At 37.1% G+C, this 13,737-nt stretch overlaps 1 protein-coding gene across 1 annotated transcript in view; it reads right to left on the minus strand.

The window, feature by feature from the left end:
- Nucleotides 1-4,982, minus strand: part of TMEM38A (transmembrane protein 38A) — an 81,141-nt gene extending 76,159 nt beyond the window's left edge. Inside the window, exon 1 of the mRNA XM_053702897.1 lies at nt 4,811-4,982. Within this exon, the coding sequence (XP_053558872.1) occupies nt 4,811-4,934 (124 nt within the window). The 5' untranslated portion in view covers nt 4,935-4,982. The remainder of the gene's footprint in view (nt 1-4,810) is intronic.
- Nucleotides 4,983-13,737: the final 8,755 nt, after the last annotated feature.

The following is a 13,737-nucleotide window of genomic DNA, read 5'->3' on the forward strand; positions in this document are numbered from 1 at the left end:
CATCACTAGTTGTACGACTCCTCTGTGTCACTAGTGTTGCTGATTGAATCAGCTGCAATTTCTGCTCAGGACCAGCCATGCTCTAGTCGCTATTCTTTAAAGTGAATGTCAATTTTGATGCTAAAGTGCCCGGTTTTTAAAAATTCGATTAAAACAGGGGCACTTTAATTCATCAAAATTTACATTTCACTCCTGTTGAGAAAAAAAACCTTACCTTTTAATCTTCACAGCAGCTCCAGCTTCCTCTGCCCGTCGCAAAGCCTCTTCCTGGGTCTAAAATGAGGAATCCAGCTTCCTCCAATCACGGTGTTGAATCAGACACTGATTCCCCCGGGGGGGGGGGGGCGTGATTGGAGGATGACCTATCTATCATTTCTGACGTCAGAAAGGGCTTGCAACAACCGGAGGAAGCTGGAGCTGCTGTGAAGATTAAAAGGTAAGTTTTTTTTTTCACAACAGGAGTGAAATGTAAATTTTGATGAATTAAAGTGCCCCTGTTTTTAATCGAATTTTTAAAAACCGGGCACTTTAGCATCAAAATTGACATTCACTTTAAATTACATGTTCAAACTAATCAGAGCATTATATTTTTCGACTATAATGGCCCTTTAAATGTTGGCACTGTATGCACAACTACTTGAGACTTGCCCGCCTGCAATCTGGATAATTTTTTCTAGCGTGCGAAGGACACATGCTCTTAGTCTACACAGGTTTACTTTTCAACAAAGGATGCCAAGAGGACAAAGCAAATTTGATAATAGAAGTAAATTAGATTTTTTTTTTAATTGCTGAATCATAAATCTTTATTTTTTATTTCAGAGTCCCTTTAATGATTATGTGAGGACTGGAGTTCAGAAACCATACTTTACAACATTTCAGTATCAATTTAGATATAAAGCCTTGTTTTCCATTATTTAGTTGGTTTCTAATAAAGGCATACCAGAAAAGGAACGCATGCCATTTTTATACAAGAAGGCCTAATTTAGTGCATTTCCTCCAAATACCAAAGAAGCTGAAGGCACCTTGTTCACAATTTGACATAAATTACCACACAATGCTCTTAAAGGGACAGTCTACACCAGAATTTTTATTGTTTTAAAAGATAGATAATCCCTTTAATACCCATTTCCCAGTTTTGCATAACCAACACAGTTATATTAATATACTTTTAACCTCTGTGATTATCTTGTATCTAAGCCTCTGCAAACTGCCCCTTTTTTCAGTTCTTTTGACAGACTTGCAGTCTAGCCAATCAGTGCCTGCTGCCAGATTACTTCACGTGCACGAGCACAGTGTTATCTATATGAAATACGTGAACTAACACCTTCTAGTGGTGAAAAACTGTTAAAATGCAATCTGAAAGAGGTGGTCTTCAAGGTCTAAGAAATTAGCATATGAACCTCCTAGGTTAAGCTTTCAACTAAGAATACCAAGAGAACAAAGCAAAATTGGTGATAAAAGTAAATTGGAAAATTGTTTAAAATTACATGCTCTATCTGAATCATGAAAGTTTATTTTGGCCTAGACTGTCCCTTTAATGACAAGAAAGGGATTTTGTCTTCCCATACCATGGGCTTGCTTCCATTAAGTCAGTAAAAATGGAGCATAAGCTACCAAAGAGGTTAACAGCTAAAAGTAGTTTATGGCTCCATTTTAGTACCAGGTTTCCATTTAAAAAATATTATGCAATGCGTGCAGTCGCTCTTTTTGTGTAGGAGTAAGTTAATGTTGTGTTCACACTTCCACCCGAAATCGGATTTTTCAAATATCGCACCGTAACAAGTCTGTTACTATGGTAACCCAACTATACACTATAAAATGAACATTTAATGTCAGCGCTCCTTACCTGTGATCACCTCTAGAAAGAGACAAAAACAAAGATACATTGAATTCAGTTAAAAAAATAAATTAAAAATGATTTATTTAACAGAAAAAAAAAATTAATTCAATGTTTAAATGTACTGATATATGTAATATTTAGTGCTGCCCTAGGCATAGGCCTAGCTGGAATTATGGTGATATGTGTTTAATTATATTTTTATATAATTCAGTACATATCTCCATAATTCCAACTATTGATATTTAAAGGGACACTCAGGTTAAATTAAATTTTCATGATTCAGATACAGCATGTAATTTTAAACAACTTTCCAATTTACTTCCATTAAAAAAAATGTGCACAGTCTGTTATATTTACACTTTTTGAGTCACCAGATCCTACTGAGCATGTGCAAGAATTCACAGATTATACGTATATGCATTTGTGATTGGCTGATTGCTATCACATGGTACAAGGGGAGTGGAAATATACATAACTTTGAAATTTGTTATAAAAAAATCTACTACTCATTTGAAGTTCAGACTAAGTGCTATTGCATTGTCTTGTTATCTTGCATTTGTTGATTATGCAAATCTAATGTGTTGACTGGTCCTTTAAGTAGGAACATAACTCCAACTAGTCATATATGTGGGCCAGCAATATATGTTACAAACAACAATACATTTATAAAGTGAAACACTTGCATTGTTTGAAAACATTAATATCTCAATGGAAAATAGGCCTCAAAAAGCTTATTTTTACTCTTTTATACCTAGCTGAGCTGGACGTATGGTTTGAGACCTTATCGACAGCTTTCAACAGTGTTTTAACAGTTTGTGCATTCAATGGAAACCTGGTGTTAATTAGCGCTTTTCGACTTATATTATTTTCTATGGGCTGCATAATGCTTTTTCGGCAGCCGGAGCCTGGCTGCCGGTAATGATGGAAAATGGACCATTGTAAACTATCGATAAGCGTAATGGCTTCCAACAACAGTTTTTTCATTTCACGACTGCGCAAAAACCCACTTGCAGCTCAATGGAAATGAGCCCCATGTTGGAAGAGGAAGCTGAAAGTTTTAGTTTCAAACATGGCTCCACCTTTGCAATTTGAGCAACTATCTCTTACATAAATCACCAGTTGTGAATACTACACGGACTAAGGAACTATATGAAAAATGGGCAAAATAAATAATGACAATATATTGCAAAGTTGTTTCATTAGGCAAAGCTAAAAATTATATATAAAACTCTCAAGGTATTTACTGCCTCTTTAAATTTTGCTCCACAGTAGAAATATAAATTAAAGGTAATAAAGGGACATAGTTGCTAATATGCACTAATGAGCAGCTGTTTCTGCTAAACAGCCCTGGCATTCTACTGACTTCCATAGAAACATGAAACCCAAAATTTGTCTATCATAATTCAGACAGAGTGTGCAATTTTAAATAATTTTTCAATTTACTTCTGTTATCAAATTTGCTTCATTCTGTTGGTATCCTTTGTTGAAAGAGCAACAATGCTGAATACCTCATATGAGTTGACTACATGATATAAGCCAATAACAGAGGCACATATGTGCAGTCACCAATCAGCAGTTATCTCCCAGTAGTACATTGCTTCTCCTTAGCCTACCTAGGTATACAAATACATTTCAACAAAGGACACCAAAAGAACAAGGTAAAATAGATAAATAGAAGTAAATTGGAAAGTTGTTTAAAATAGCATGCTCTGTCTGAATCATGAAAGAAAAAAATCTTGGTTTCATGTCCCTTTAAGGTATTTATATTGCAAACACAGAATGTTGAGGGGTACATATGGCTAGTTGGCTACTATCTGTTAAAACCATGATACATCTTTACATTTCAAGTACTCAGAGAGGGAATCTTTCTGTCTAAATAAGTCAAACCATTAGATAATGTTCCTTATATACTATGATGGTACAGTTGCAGCAGTTTTTAGAATGTTAGAGACATAAGCATACATATCCTCTCAGTTCTCTGTTTTAATTTTTCTAATTGTATGTTCCTCCTGAATCATTAAAGTTAAATTTTCATTTCCAACGTCTTTTTAAGGGCTCAGTAAAGTCAATATTGTACATCCATGATTCAGCCAGAGCTTGCAATTTTAAACAACTTTCCAATTTACTTCTTTTATCAAATTTGCTTTGTTCTATTGATATTTTTTGTTGAAAGGTAAATATAGGCAGTAGGTGTGTATGTGTCTTTAGTACACTATGGCTGCAATGTTATGCAACTGTGTATAACTTCTACAAACAAATTATTGCAAGCTGTGCAAATTTCTGACTCCCTATTTGTCTACCCATATTTACTCTTCAACAAAGGATATCAAGAGAACCAATTAGATTTGATAATAGAAATACATTGGAAAGTTGTTAAAAAGTGCATGTTGTACCTGAATAATGTAAGTTTAATTTTAACTATACCGCCCCTTTAAGTCTGTCAAACCATTCCTCTTTAGATGACCAATAAAAATTCAGCTTATTTATAAAGCCTAAAGGGAAAGGCAAAAAATAAACCATGCATATTGCATTAAGCTATTAAGCACAAGATCATCCACCAAAAAGGTAATACTTTTTAAAATTCCCTCTTTTAGGTACAACAAAAATTTACATTTTTAGACTTTTAAAAAAATAATATTGAATCATAAAGCAATTCAGTTGTCAATTCTGTCAAGGCTGTTTAGTTTTCAACAAGCAAACAGGCTTAGTGGGAAATAGCAAGAAATTAAAAAATTCTCACATTGTCCTCCTCCTCATCCTTAAAAGGACAAAATCCACCTGGGACCAAACTCCGCTGCTTTAAATAGAAAAATAAAGATCTAAAAATAGAGATTGGTTGTGGAGTTAACCCTTTTCTTCGCCAGATAGCTTCAATGTTAAGCATTCTGAAAGCAGTAGGAGCATAAATAAAGAATGCTAAGTCACAGTCACACTGCAACAACAGAGCGACTGGTCACACGAATCACCCACCTGGTTCATACTTGAGGTAGAGAATAGATATTATGTAGTAAGCTACATCAAACACAGGAAAAACTGGCAGCTTGGAGAAGGAAACAGCCAGATCGTCCAGGCTGAGGGTAGATAACAGGTCCATGCTGGCTCAGCGTCCCTTAGCTGCTGCGAAAAGAGTGACAGTGGGATGTGCAAGGGATTTGTGATGCTGTAAGGGTGGGCGTGGGGAGTATCTGACAACTTGCTCGTATGGGATTCCCTGTTCCCCACACCTCCCTTCAAAATAATGTCTGTTGTGGCTGCTATATTTAGCAGGCAGCATGTTGAAGAGGACACTCCCCTGGTGCTGGAAGGGAGGGCAAGAATTATTAGCCTATTCAATATCACAATCAGGCTATGAGAATAAATAAACAAATAAATAAAATGGCAATTGCCTGTTTCATAGGTTTAGTTTTTCTATTCTGTAAAACCTCAAATTAACTGGGGTACTATTGCTCCTCTCCACACTCCATCTCGGCCTTCTCTCCTTTTTTATGTCTTAAATAAGCAATATTTTTAAGTGTTTATGTTGTGGCAACGTAAAAGTTCTTTACCTGTTAAACAGGCTGTTTAAAATGGAAAATTATAATTTACATACTCAGCACAGGGTTGTACAAAGGTGATTTGCATACATTTCATTTAGAAAAATAGGAATGGAAGGATGTATATAAATAGAATAGAATGTTTATAAATATCTAAATGGTATAATAATAAATTAGCATTATTTTGCTTGAACCCCCTCAGATGAGGTTTGTGGAACCCCAGTGTGTTAATGCACCATGGGTATATCAATAAATGAAGAAACATGAGGGTTTTAAGAAACATTCGGCTAGATTACGAGTTTTGCGGTATGAGTGAAAAAGCAGCGTTAAGGCTCTTTTTCACTACCGCTGGTATTACGAGTCTTGCAGGTTTAGCTGCACCGCGCACTTTTTTGGCCATAACGCAACGTAACTACCGCAGCTTTCAAAAAGTCCTTTTTCCGAGTCTGCCTGGAAGGCCAAAAAGTGAGCGGTACAGCCTATACCGTCAAGATCCGTACCGTAAACTGAAAGTGAGTAGTTATGGGTTTTACGCTACAAAGCCGTAACATAAAACTCATAACTAAAGTGCTAAAAAGTACACTAACACCCATAAACTACCTATTAACCCCTAAACCGAGGCCCTCCGACATTGCAAACACTAAAATAAAATTATTAACCCCTAATCTGCCGCTCCCGACATCGCCGCCACTATAATAAACATATTAACCCCTAAACTGTCGTCCCCGACACCACCGACACCTACATTATACTTATTAACCCCTAATCTGCCGCCCCTAACATCACCGCCACTATACTAAAGTTATTAACCCCTAACCCTAAGTCTAACCCTAACCCTAACACCCACTAACTTTAATGTAATTAAAATAAATCTAAATAAAACCTACTATTAATAACTTAATAATTCCTATTTAAAACTAAATACCTATAAAATAAACCCTAAGCTAGCTACACTATAACTAATAGTTACATTGTATCTAGCATAGGTTTTATTTTTATTTCACAGCTAAGTTTGTATTTATTTTAACTAGGTAAACTAGTTAGTAAATAGTTATTAACTATTTACTAGCTACCTAGCTAAAATAAATACAAATTTACCTGTAAAATAAAACCTAACCTGAGTTACACTAACATCTAACCTTACACTACAATTAAATATATTACATTAATTAAATACAATTAACTAAATTACAAAAACAAACACTAAATTACACAAAATAAAAAAGAAATTATTAAATATTTAAACTAATTACACCTAATCTAATAGCCCTATGAAAATAAAAAATCCCCCCCAAAATAAAAAAACCCTAGCCTACAATAAACTACCAATGGCCCTTTAAAGGGCCTTTTGTGGGGCATTGCCCCAAAGAAATCAGCTCTTTTACCTGTAAAAAAATACAAACAACCCCCCAACAGTAAAACCCACCTCCCACACAACCAAACCCACCAAATAAAATCCTAACTAAAAAAACCTAAGCTTCCCATTGCCCTGAAAAGGGCACTTGTATGGGCATTGCCCAAACCCTAAGCTAAAAAGAAAAACCCACACAATAAACCCTTAAAAAAACCTAACACTAACTCCCGAAGATCAACTTACAGTTTTTGAAGACCGGATATCCATCCTCAACGAAGCCGGGAGAAGTCTTCATCCAAGCGGCAAGAAGTGGTCCTCCAGACGGGCAGAAGTCTTCATCCAGATGGCATCTTCTATCTTCATCCGGCGCGGAACAGCTCCATCTTCAAGACATCCGGCGTGGAGCATCCTCTTCTGACGACGGCTCTTCTCGAATGAAGGTTCCTTTAAGTGACGTCATCCAAGATGGCGTCCCTTGAATTCCGATTGGCTGATAGAATTCTATCAGCCAATCGGAATTAAAGGTGAAAAAATCCTATTGGCTAATGCAATCAGCCAATAGGATTGAGCTTCAATCCTATTGGCTGATCCAATCAGCCAATAGGATTGAGCTCACATTCTATTGGCTGATTGGATTTGTTCAGCTTTAATTCCGATTGGCTGATAGAATTCTATCAGCCAATCGGAATTCAAGGGACGCCATCTTGGATGACATCACTTAAAGGAACCTTCATTCGAGAATAGCCGTCGTCAGAAGAGGATGCTCCACGCCAGATGTCTTGAAGATGGAGCCGCTCTGAGCCGGATGTATGAAGATAGAAGATGCCGTCTGGATGAAGACCACTTCTTGCCGCTTGGATGAAGACTTCTCCCGGTTTCATTGAGGATAGATGTCCGGTCTTCAAAAACTGTAAGTGGATCTTCAGGGGTTAGTGTTAAGTTTTTTTAAGGGTTTATTGGGTGGGTTTTATTTTTAGCTTAGGGTTTGGGCAGAAAAAGAGCTAAATACCCTTTTAAGGGCAATACCCATACAAATGCCCTTTTCAGGGCAATGGGGAGCTTATTTTTTTTTAGTTAGGATTATATTTGGGGAGTTTGGTTGTGTGGGAGGTGGGTTTTACTGTTGGGGGGTTGTTTGTATTTTTTATTACAGGTAAAAGAGCTGATTTTTTGTGGGCAATGCCCCGCAAAGGCCTTTTTAAGGGCCATTGGTAGTTTATTGTAGGCTAGGGGGGTTTATATTTTGGGGGGGCTTTTTTATTTTCATAGGGCTATTAGATTAGGTGTAATTAGATTAAATATCTGATAATTTCTTTTTTATTTTGTGTAATTTAGTTTTTTTTTGTAATTTAGTTAATTATATTTAATGAATGTAATTTATTTAATTGTAGTGTAAGGTTAGGTGTTAGTGTAACTCAGGTTAGGTTTTATTTTACAGGTAAATTTGTATTTATTTTAACTAGGTAGTTATTAAATAGTTAATAACTATTTAGTAACTATTCTACCTAGTTAAAATAAATACAAACTTGCCTGTGAAATAAAAATAAAACCTAAGATAGCTACAATGTAACTATTAGTTATATTGTAGTTAGCTTAGGGTTTATTTTATAGGTAAGAATTTAGTTTTAAATAGGAATTAATTAGTTATTAATAGTAGGTTTTATTTAGATTTATTTTAATTACATGGAAGTTAGTGGGTGTTTGGGTTAGGGGTTAATACCTTTAGTATAGTGGCGGCGACGTTGGGGGCGGCAGATTAGGGGTTAATAAGTATAATGTAGGTGGCGGCGATGTCGGGGGCGGCAGATTAGGGGTTAATAACTGTAATGTAGGTGGCAGCGACTTTGGGGGCGGCAGATTAGGGGTTAATAAGTGTAGGTAGGTGGTGGCGACATTGGGGGCAGCAGATTAGGGGTTAGTAAGTGTAATGTAGGTGTCAGCGATGTCAGGGGCAGCTGATTAGGGGTGTTTAGACTCGGGGTTTATGTTAGGGTGTTAGGTGTAAACATAAATTTTGTTTCCCCATAGGAATCAATGGGGCTGCGTTACGGAGCTTTACGCTCCTTTATTGCAGTGTTAGGCTTTTTTTCAGCCGGCTCTCCCCATTGATGTCTATGGGGAAATCGTGCACGAACACATAAAACCAGCTCACCGCATTGGAGTGCGGTATGGAGCTCAATTTTGCTTTGCGCTGCATTATTGCCTGCTAACGCCAGGTTTTTGTAAACCTGTAATACCAGCGCTGTAGGGAGGTGAGCGGTGACAATAACTTAAAAGTTAGTACCGAGCAGCTCTTACTGCAAAACTCGTAATCTAGCCGATTATGTTGAGCAATATGTAGCAATTATTTAGGTAGGAATGGATGTAATAACATGATATAGGGATGGTTTTACTATAGAACAAAGCTATAGGGTGATTTATGGGAGAGTAATAATATGGAACAACATGAGCTGTTTTGAATAGTCATGCAACAGAGAGGAGGATAAACAAAATGTAAATAACCCATCACAAGATAATGTTTTAAACAGAGGCAGACTTTCTATGTATAAGAAAAGTATGTCTGGGCCTTGTTTGATCCATTATTTTGTGGAGCAAGCTTATCATAACTTATCACAAAATGGTTTGGAAGCTTGTTGTATTGTAAGGTTGCATTATGTTTTTTTATTATTTTTATTTAATCTCTATACTTAAGCAGCACCAGTAATGATACCAGGGCAGAGTGAAGGACATAAACACTTACGAGTCTTAAAGGGACATACAATTACAAAAAGAAAACGGCCTATGTATACAGCATGTTATTACTGCACTACTACTTTAAGGCCTATAATACAAGTGGAGGGCTATCAATATTGCAGGACCATGCTATGAATAGCGCATAATCTGGTATTACAAGTGAATGATTAAAAAGAATAACCAGAGAATGTATAGCGCACCCTATACTTCCAATGGATATTACTACCGCTCAAGTGCCGCCTTTTTACTTTCAACTTGTAATATGACCACAAGAATAAAAGCAAAATTGATTTAACTTGAGTGGTGTTAGAGCTTAACAGCGCTTATATTTTTGTGCTCCACTTGTAATCTGGATCTATGTGTTTAACCCTGCAAAGGGGTTAAGGACATAGTTAATGTCAGGCTTCAGAGAAGTAATGCACTGAGAGCTCGCTGAACACATCTGGTGAGCAAAGGAGAAGAGGCATATGTGTGTAGAAGCCAATCACCAGCTAGCTCCCAGGAGTGCATTGTTGCTTCTGAGCATACCTAGGTATGATTTTCAACAAAGGATACCAACAAACAAAGTAATTGATAAAAGAAGTAAATATAAACATTTCTTACAATTGCAGGCTTTGGGGCCTATCTATCAAGCTCTGAATGGAGCTTGAGGGCCCATGTTTCTGGCGAGCCTGCAGGCTCGCCAGAAACACCAGTTATGAAGCAGCGGTCTAAAGGCCGCTGCTCCATAACCCTGTCCACCTGCTCTGAGCAGGCGGACAGACATCGCCGGAAATCAACCCAATCGAGTACGATCAGGTTGATTGACACGAGTCTGCATTGGGCGGCGTTGCACCAGCAGCTCTTGTGAGTGTATTGCTCTCCGCATTCAGCGAGGTCTTGCAGAGCTGATCCGCACTGTCGGATTAGGTCCGCAAGACCTTTGATAAATAGGCCTCTTTATCTGAACCTTGACAATTTGACTTTCATATCTCTTTAAAGGGACACTAAACCATGAAACATGCTAGACATAATCATGGATTTAAAGCAAAGAATAGCCTGAGAAATATATGCAGATATGCTTTTTTTTCTACTGAGGCCAATTAGAAATGGTTGTAAATAAGCTGTAAAGTAACAGTCTCAGAGGGTTTAGTGTCCCTTTAGCACAGCAACTTGTTGAACATATTTCCACTTAATTTACTGTGTAATTATTTTTCAATGATCAAACTCCTCCTATCACTCATCTAATTTGTAGGAGCCAATCAAGACTTGTGCTGCTGAAGTAGACAAGGATTGACACTGTCATTTTGTTAGCAAAAATATGTTGTTTTGTAGTATCTTATAGTATAAAATTTGTTGAGGCTAATTATGGACATATATATGTAGCATGACACAGGCTTGTGGTATATCTGCAGTGTACATTTAGAACTAGAACTCTCGGAAAAGTTAACACAATTAATAATGGAAGAATATTGCAATTTTTTTTTACTATGCATAAGTACACAGTTTATATTACCACCTTAAAGTGAAAGTAAACTTACCGGTTTTGGGATCGTCAGTAATATTCTTAGTACAAAATGAACATGACTTTCATTCATCGTTTTTTTCTAACTTATCTGCAAAACAAGTTTTAGTCGCAGTTAAAGTATATTTTTAGCTATGAAAAATGCAACCCGTTTTTTAGATGTTATTTTATATACTTATCACGTCTTTTAATTATCCTATTGAAAAAATTCTGTCCGTTAGGTGGCCGTCAAGCTACGTCATCCGCTTATTTTTTATTCTGTGCATGCAGCAAATATTTTTTCAGCCCGATTATGTTAGGCGCGTGCTCCCGATTTGCGCATGCGCATAACATTTGTTAGTGAAGAAACCTAAAACGTCATCTGCTTTGACTGCGGTCCCGGTCACGGATGTCAAAAATGTAGCTGCTCTATTTCGCAAATCACATAGTACTGAATGAATACATTCTTGTTATTCATTGAGTACTATGTTTCTAACGCGATTAATGCATGTGCGTTGGAGACAGGGTTATCAGAGAATCGCATGCGCAGTAGAGTAAAGCATCAACAATTCGCACATGCTCAATACACACGATCCTTGTGCACACGCATTTGTGATACGTATAGAGCGGGCGGGACTGCTCTATACGTCAACACACAGAATTATAGAAAGTAGAAGATGGGAGGAGTCAGCATGAGAACGATATGAAAATTATATGTTAATAAAACTTCAATAATTGAAATAAATCTGAAAAAAAATATAGCGATCTTAATATATTAAATGTAATACAATACATTAATGTGTTCTAAAGGGACAAACTTTACTTTCACTTTAAAGTGTTTTGTGGCCCTTTATAGGGACATTAAATAGTAAATAAATGCTCGATATAATAATATATTCAAAGCAAAGATTAGCAAGACAATAATATGTAGATTTATTGTTTTACAATTATATTAGTTTAAATATTGAAGTTATAAGAGTAAAAATTTTGTTTCTATAAATACTTTAATTTATGTAAAGTAATTAGTACCACAGAGTTTAAACTTAAGTTTGCCTTTTATCAATTAGGGAAAGATATGAAACAAGCAATAAAAAAACAAACATGACATGAAGGCTGTTGTGGAAAATCTATTCGATAATTACCAATCCTATGTTCACATAGCCTTGTTTGCACCATCTTTTTAGTTAATGTTTTACATCTGTCCCTAATTGTCCTCAGCAGGAAAGATTGTTAAGGGGACATGTTAAGTTTAAACATGGTGGCAACCATTACTTTATAAAAATGTAGTGGAATTTAAAAAGAAAAAGAAAAGGGGGACAAAATAAATCATGCAATAATATTGCAAAGTTATATAACTACATATAATTAAAAATGATATTTTATATTACAATCTCATACTGTCTAATGTCTCTTTAAGGGGTAATGTCTAGATTGCTGAGCACTTTCCTCCTTTTTCTGCACTTCAGCTGTATCTCACAACAAAACTCTTATCCTTCTCCCTTCCCTTCAGTGTAGGTCTTGCCTGAAACATCAATGTATATGGATTTGACAGAATAATAAAGACCTTTTATTAAACAGTAGTACTGTTGCAATTTTTGCTTTTCTCTCATGTCTTGCTCTCCCTCACTTCATACTTTGGCCCCTATTTATTAAAGGTCTTGCGGACCTGATCCGACAGTGCGGATCAGGTCCGCAAGACCTCGCTAAATGCGGAGAGCAATACGCTCTCCGCATTTAACATTGCACCAGCAGCTCACAAGAGCTGCTAGTACAACGCTGCCCCCTGCTGACTCGCGGCCAATGGTCCGCCAGCAGGGAGCTCTCAATCAACCCGATCGTACTTGATCGGGTTAATTTCCGGCGATTCCTGTCCGCCTGCTCAGAGCAGGCGGACAGGGTTATGGAGCAGAGGTCTTTAGACCGCTGCTTCATAACTTGTGTTTCTGGTGAGTCTGAAGACTCGCCAGAAACGTGGGCCCTTCAAGCTCCGTACAGAGCTTGATAAATATGGGCCTGAGCCTCTATCTATGGGTGAACTCTGCTCCATTGCTTCCCGCCAGACTTTATCTTGTTAGTGCACCAGTGGGAGCTAAAACAGCAGACTGCATAAACAGTGTTTGCATTTGACAATGTGAGACGTGTGAGATTGTGTGACAGTGTGCATGAGAGGTGCAGGATTGAGTGTTGGTGACAGTGTAGTGTGTTTATTTGTATGACAATACAATGTGAGACAATGTGTGACAGTGTGTATGAGAGGTGCAGGATTGAGTGTTGGTGACAGTGTAGTGTGTTCATTTGTATGACAATACAATGTGAGACAATGTGTGACAGTGTGTATGAGAGGTGCAGGATTTTGTGTTAGTGAGAGTGTAGTGTGTTTATTTGTATAACAAGACAATGTGTGACAATGTATGACAGTGTGTATGAGAGGTGCAGGATTGAGTGTTGGTGACAGTGTAGTGTGTTTATTTGTATAACAAGACAATGTGAGACAATGTATGACAGTGTGCATGAGAGGTGCAGGATTGAGTGTTGGTGACAGTGTAGTGTGTTTATTTGTATAACAAGACAATGTGAGACAATGTATGACAGTGTGCATGAGAGGTGCAGGATTGAGTGTTGGTGACAGTGTAGTGTGTTTATTTGTATAACAAGACAATGTGAGACAATGTGTGACAGTGTGTATGAGAGGTGCAGGATTGTGTGTTAGTGAGAGTGTAGTGTGTTCATTTGTATGACAAGACAATGTGAGACAATGTGTGACAGTGTGTATGAGAGGTGCAGGATTGAGTGT

This window comes from Bombina bombina, chromosome 2 (assembly GCF_027579735.1).
Source record: "Bombina bombina isolate aBomBom1 chromosome 2, aBomBom1.pri, whole genome shotgun sequence".
In the NCBI taxonomy this organism is placed as follows: domain Eukaryota; kingdom Metazoa; phylum Chordata; class Amphibia; order Anura; family Bombinatoridae; genus Bombina; species Bombina bombina.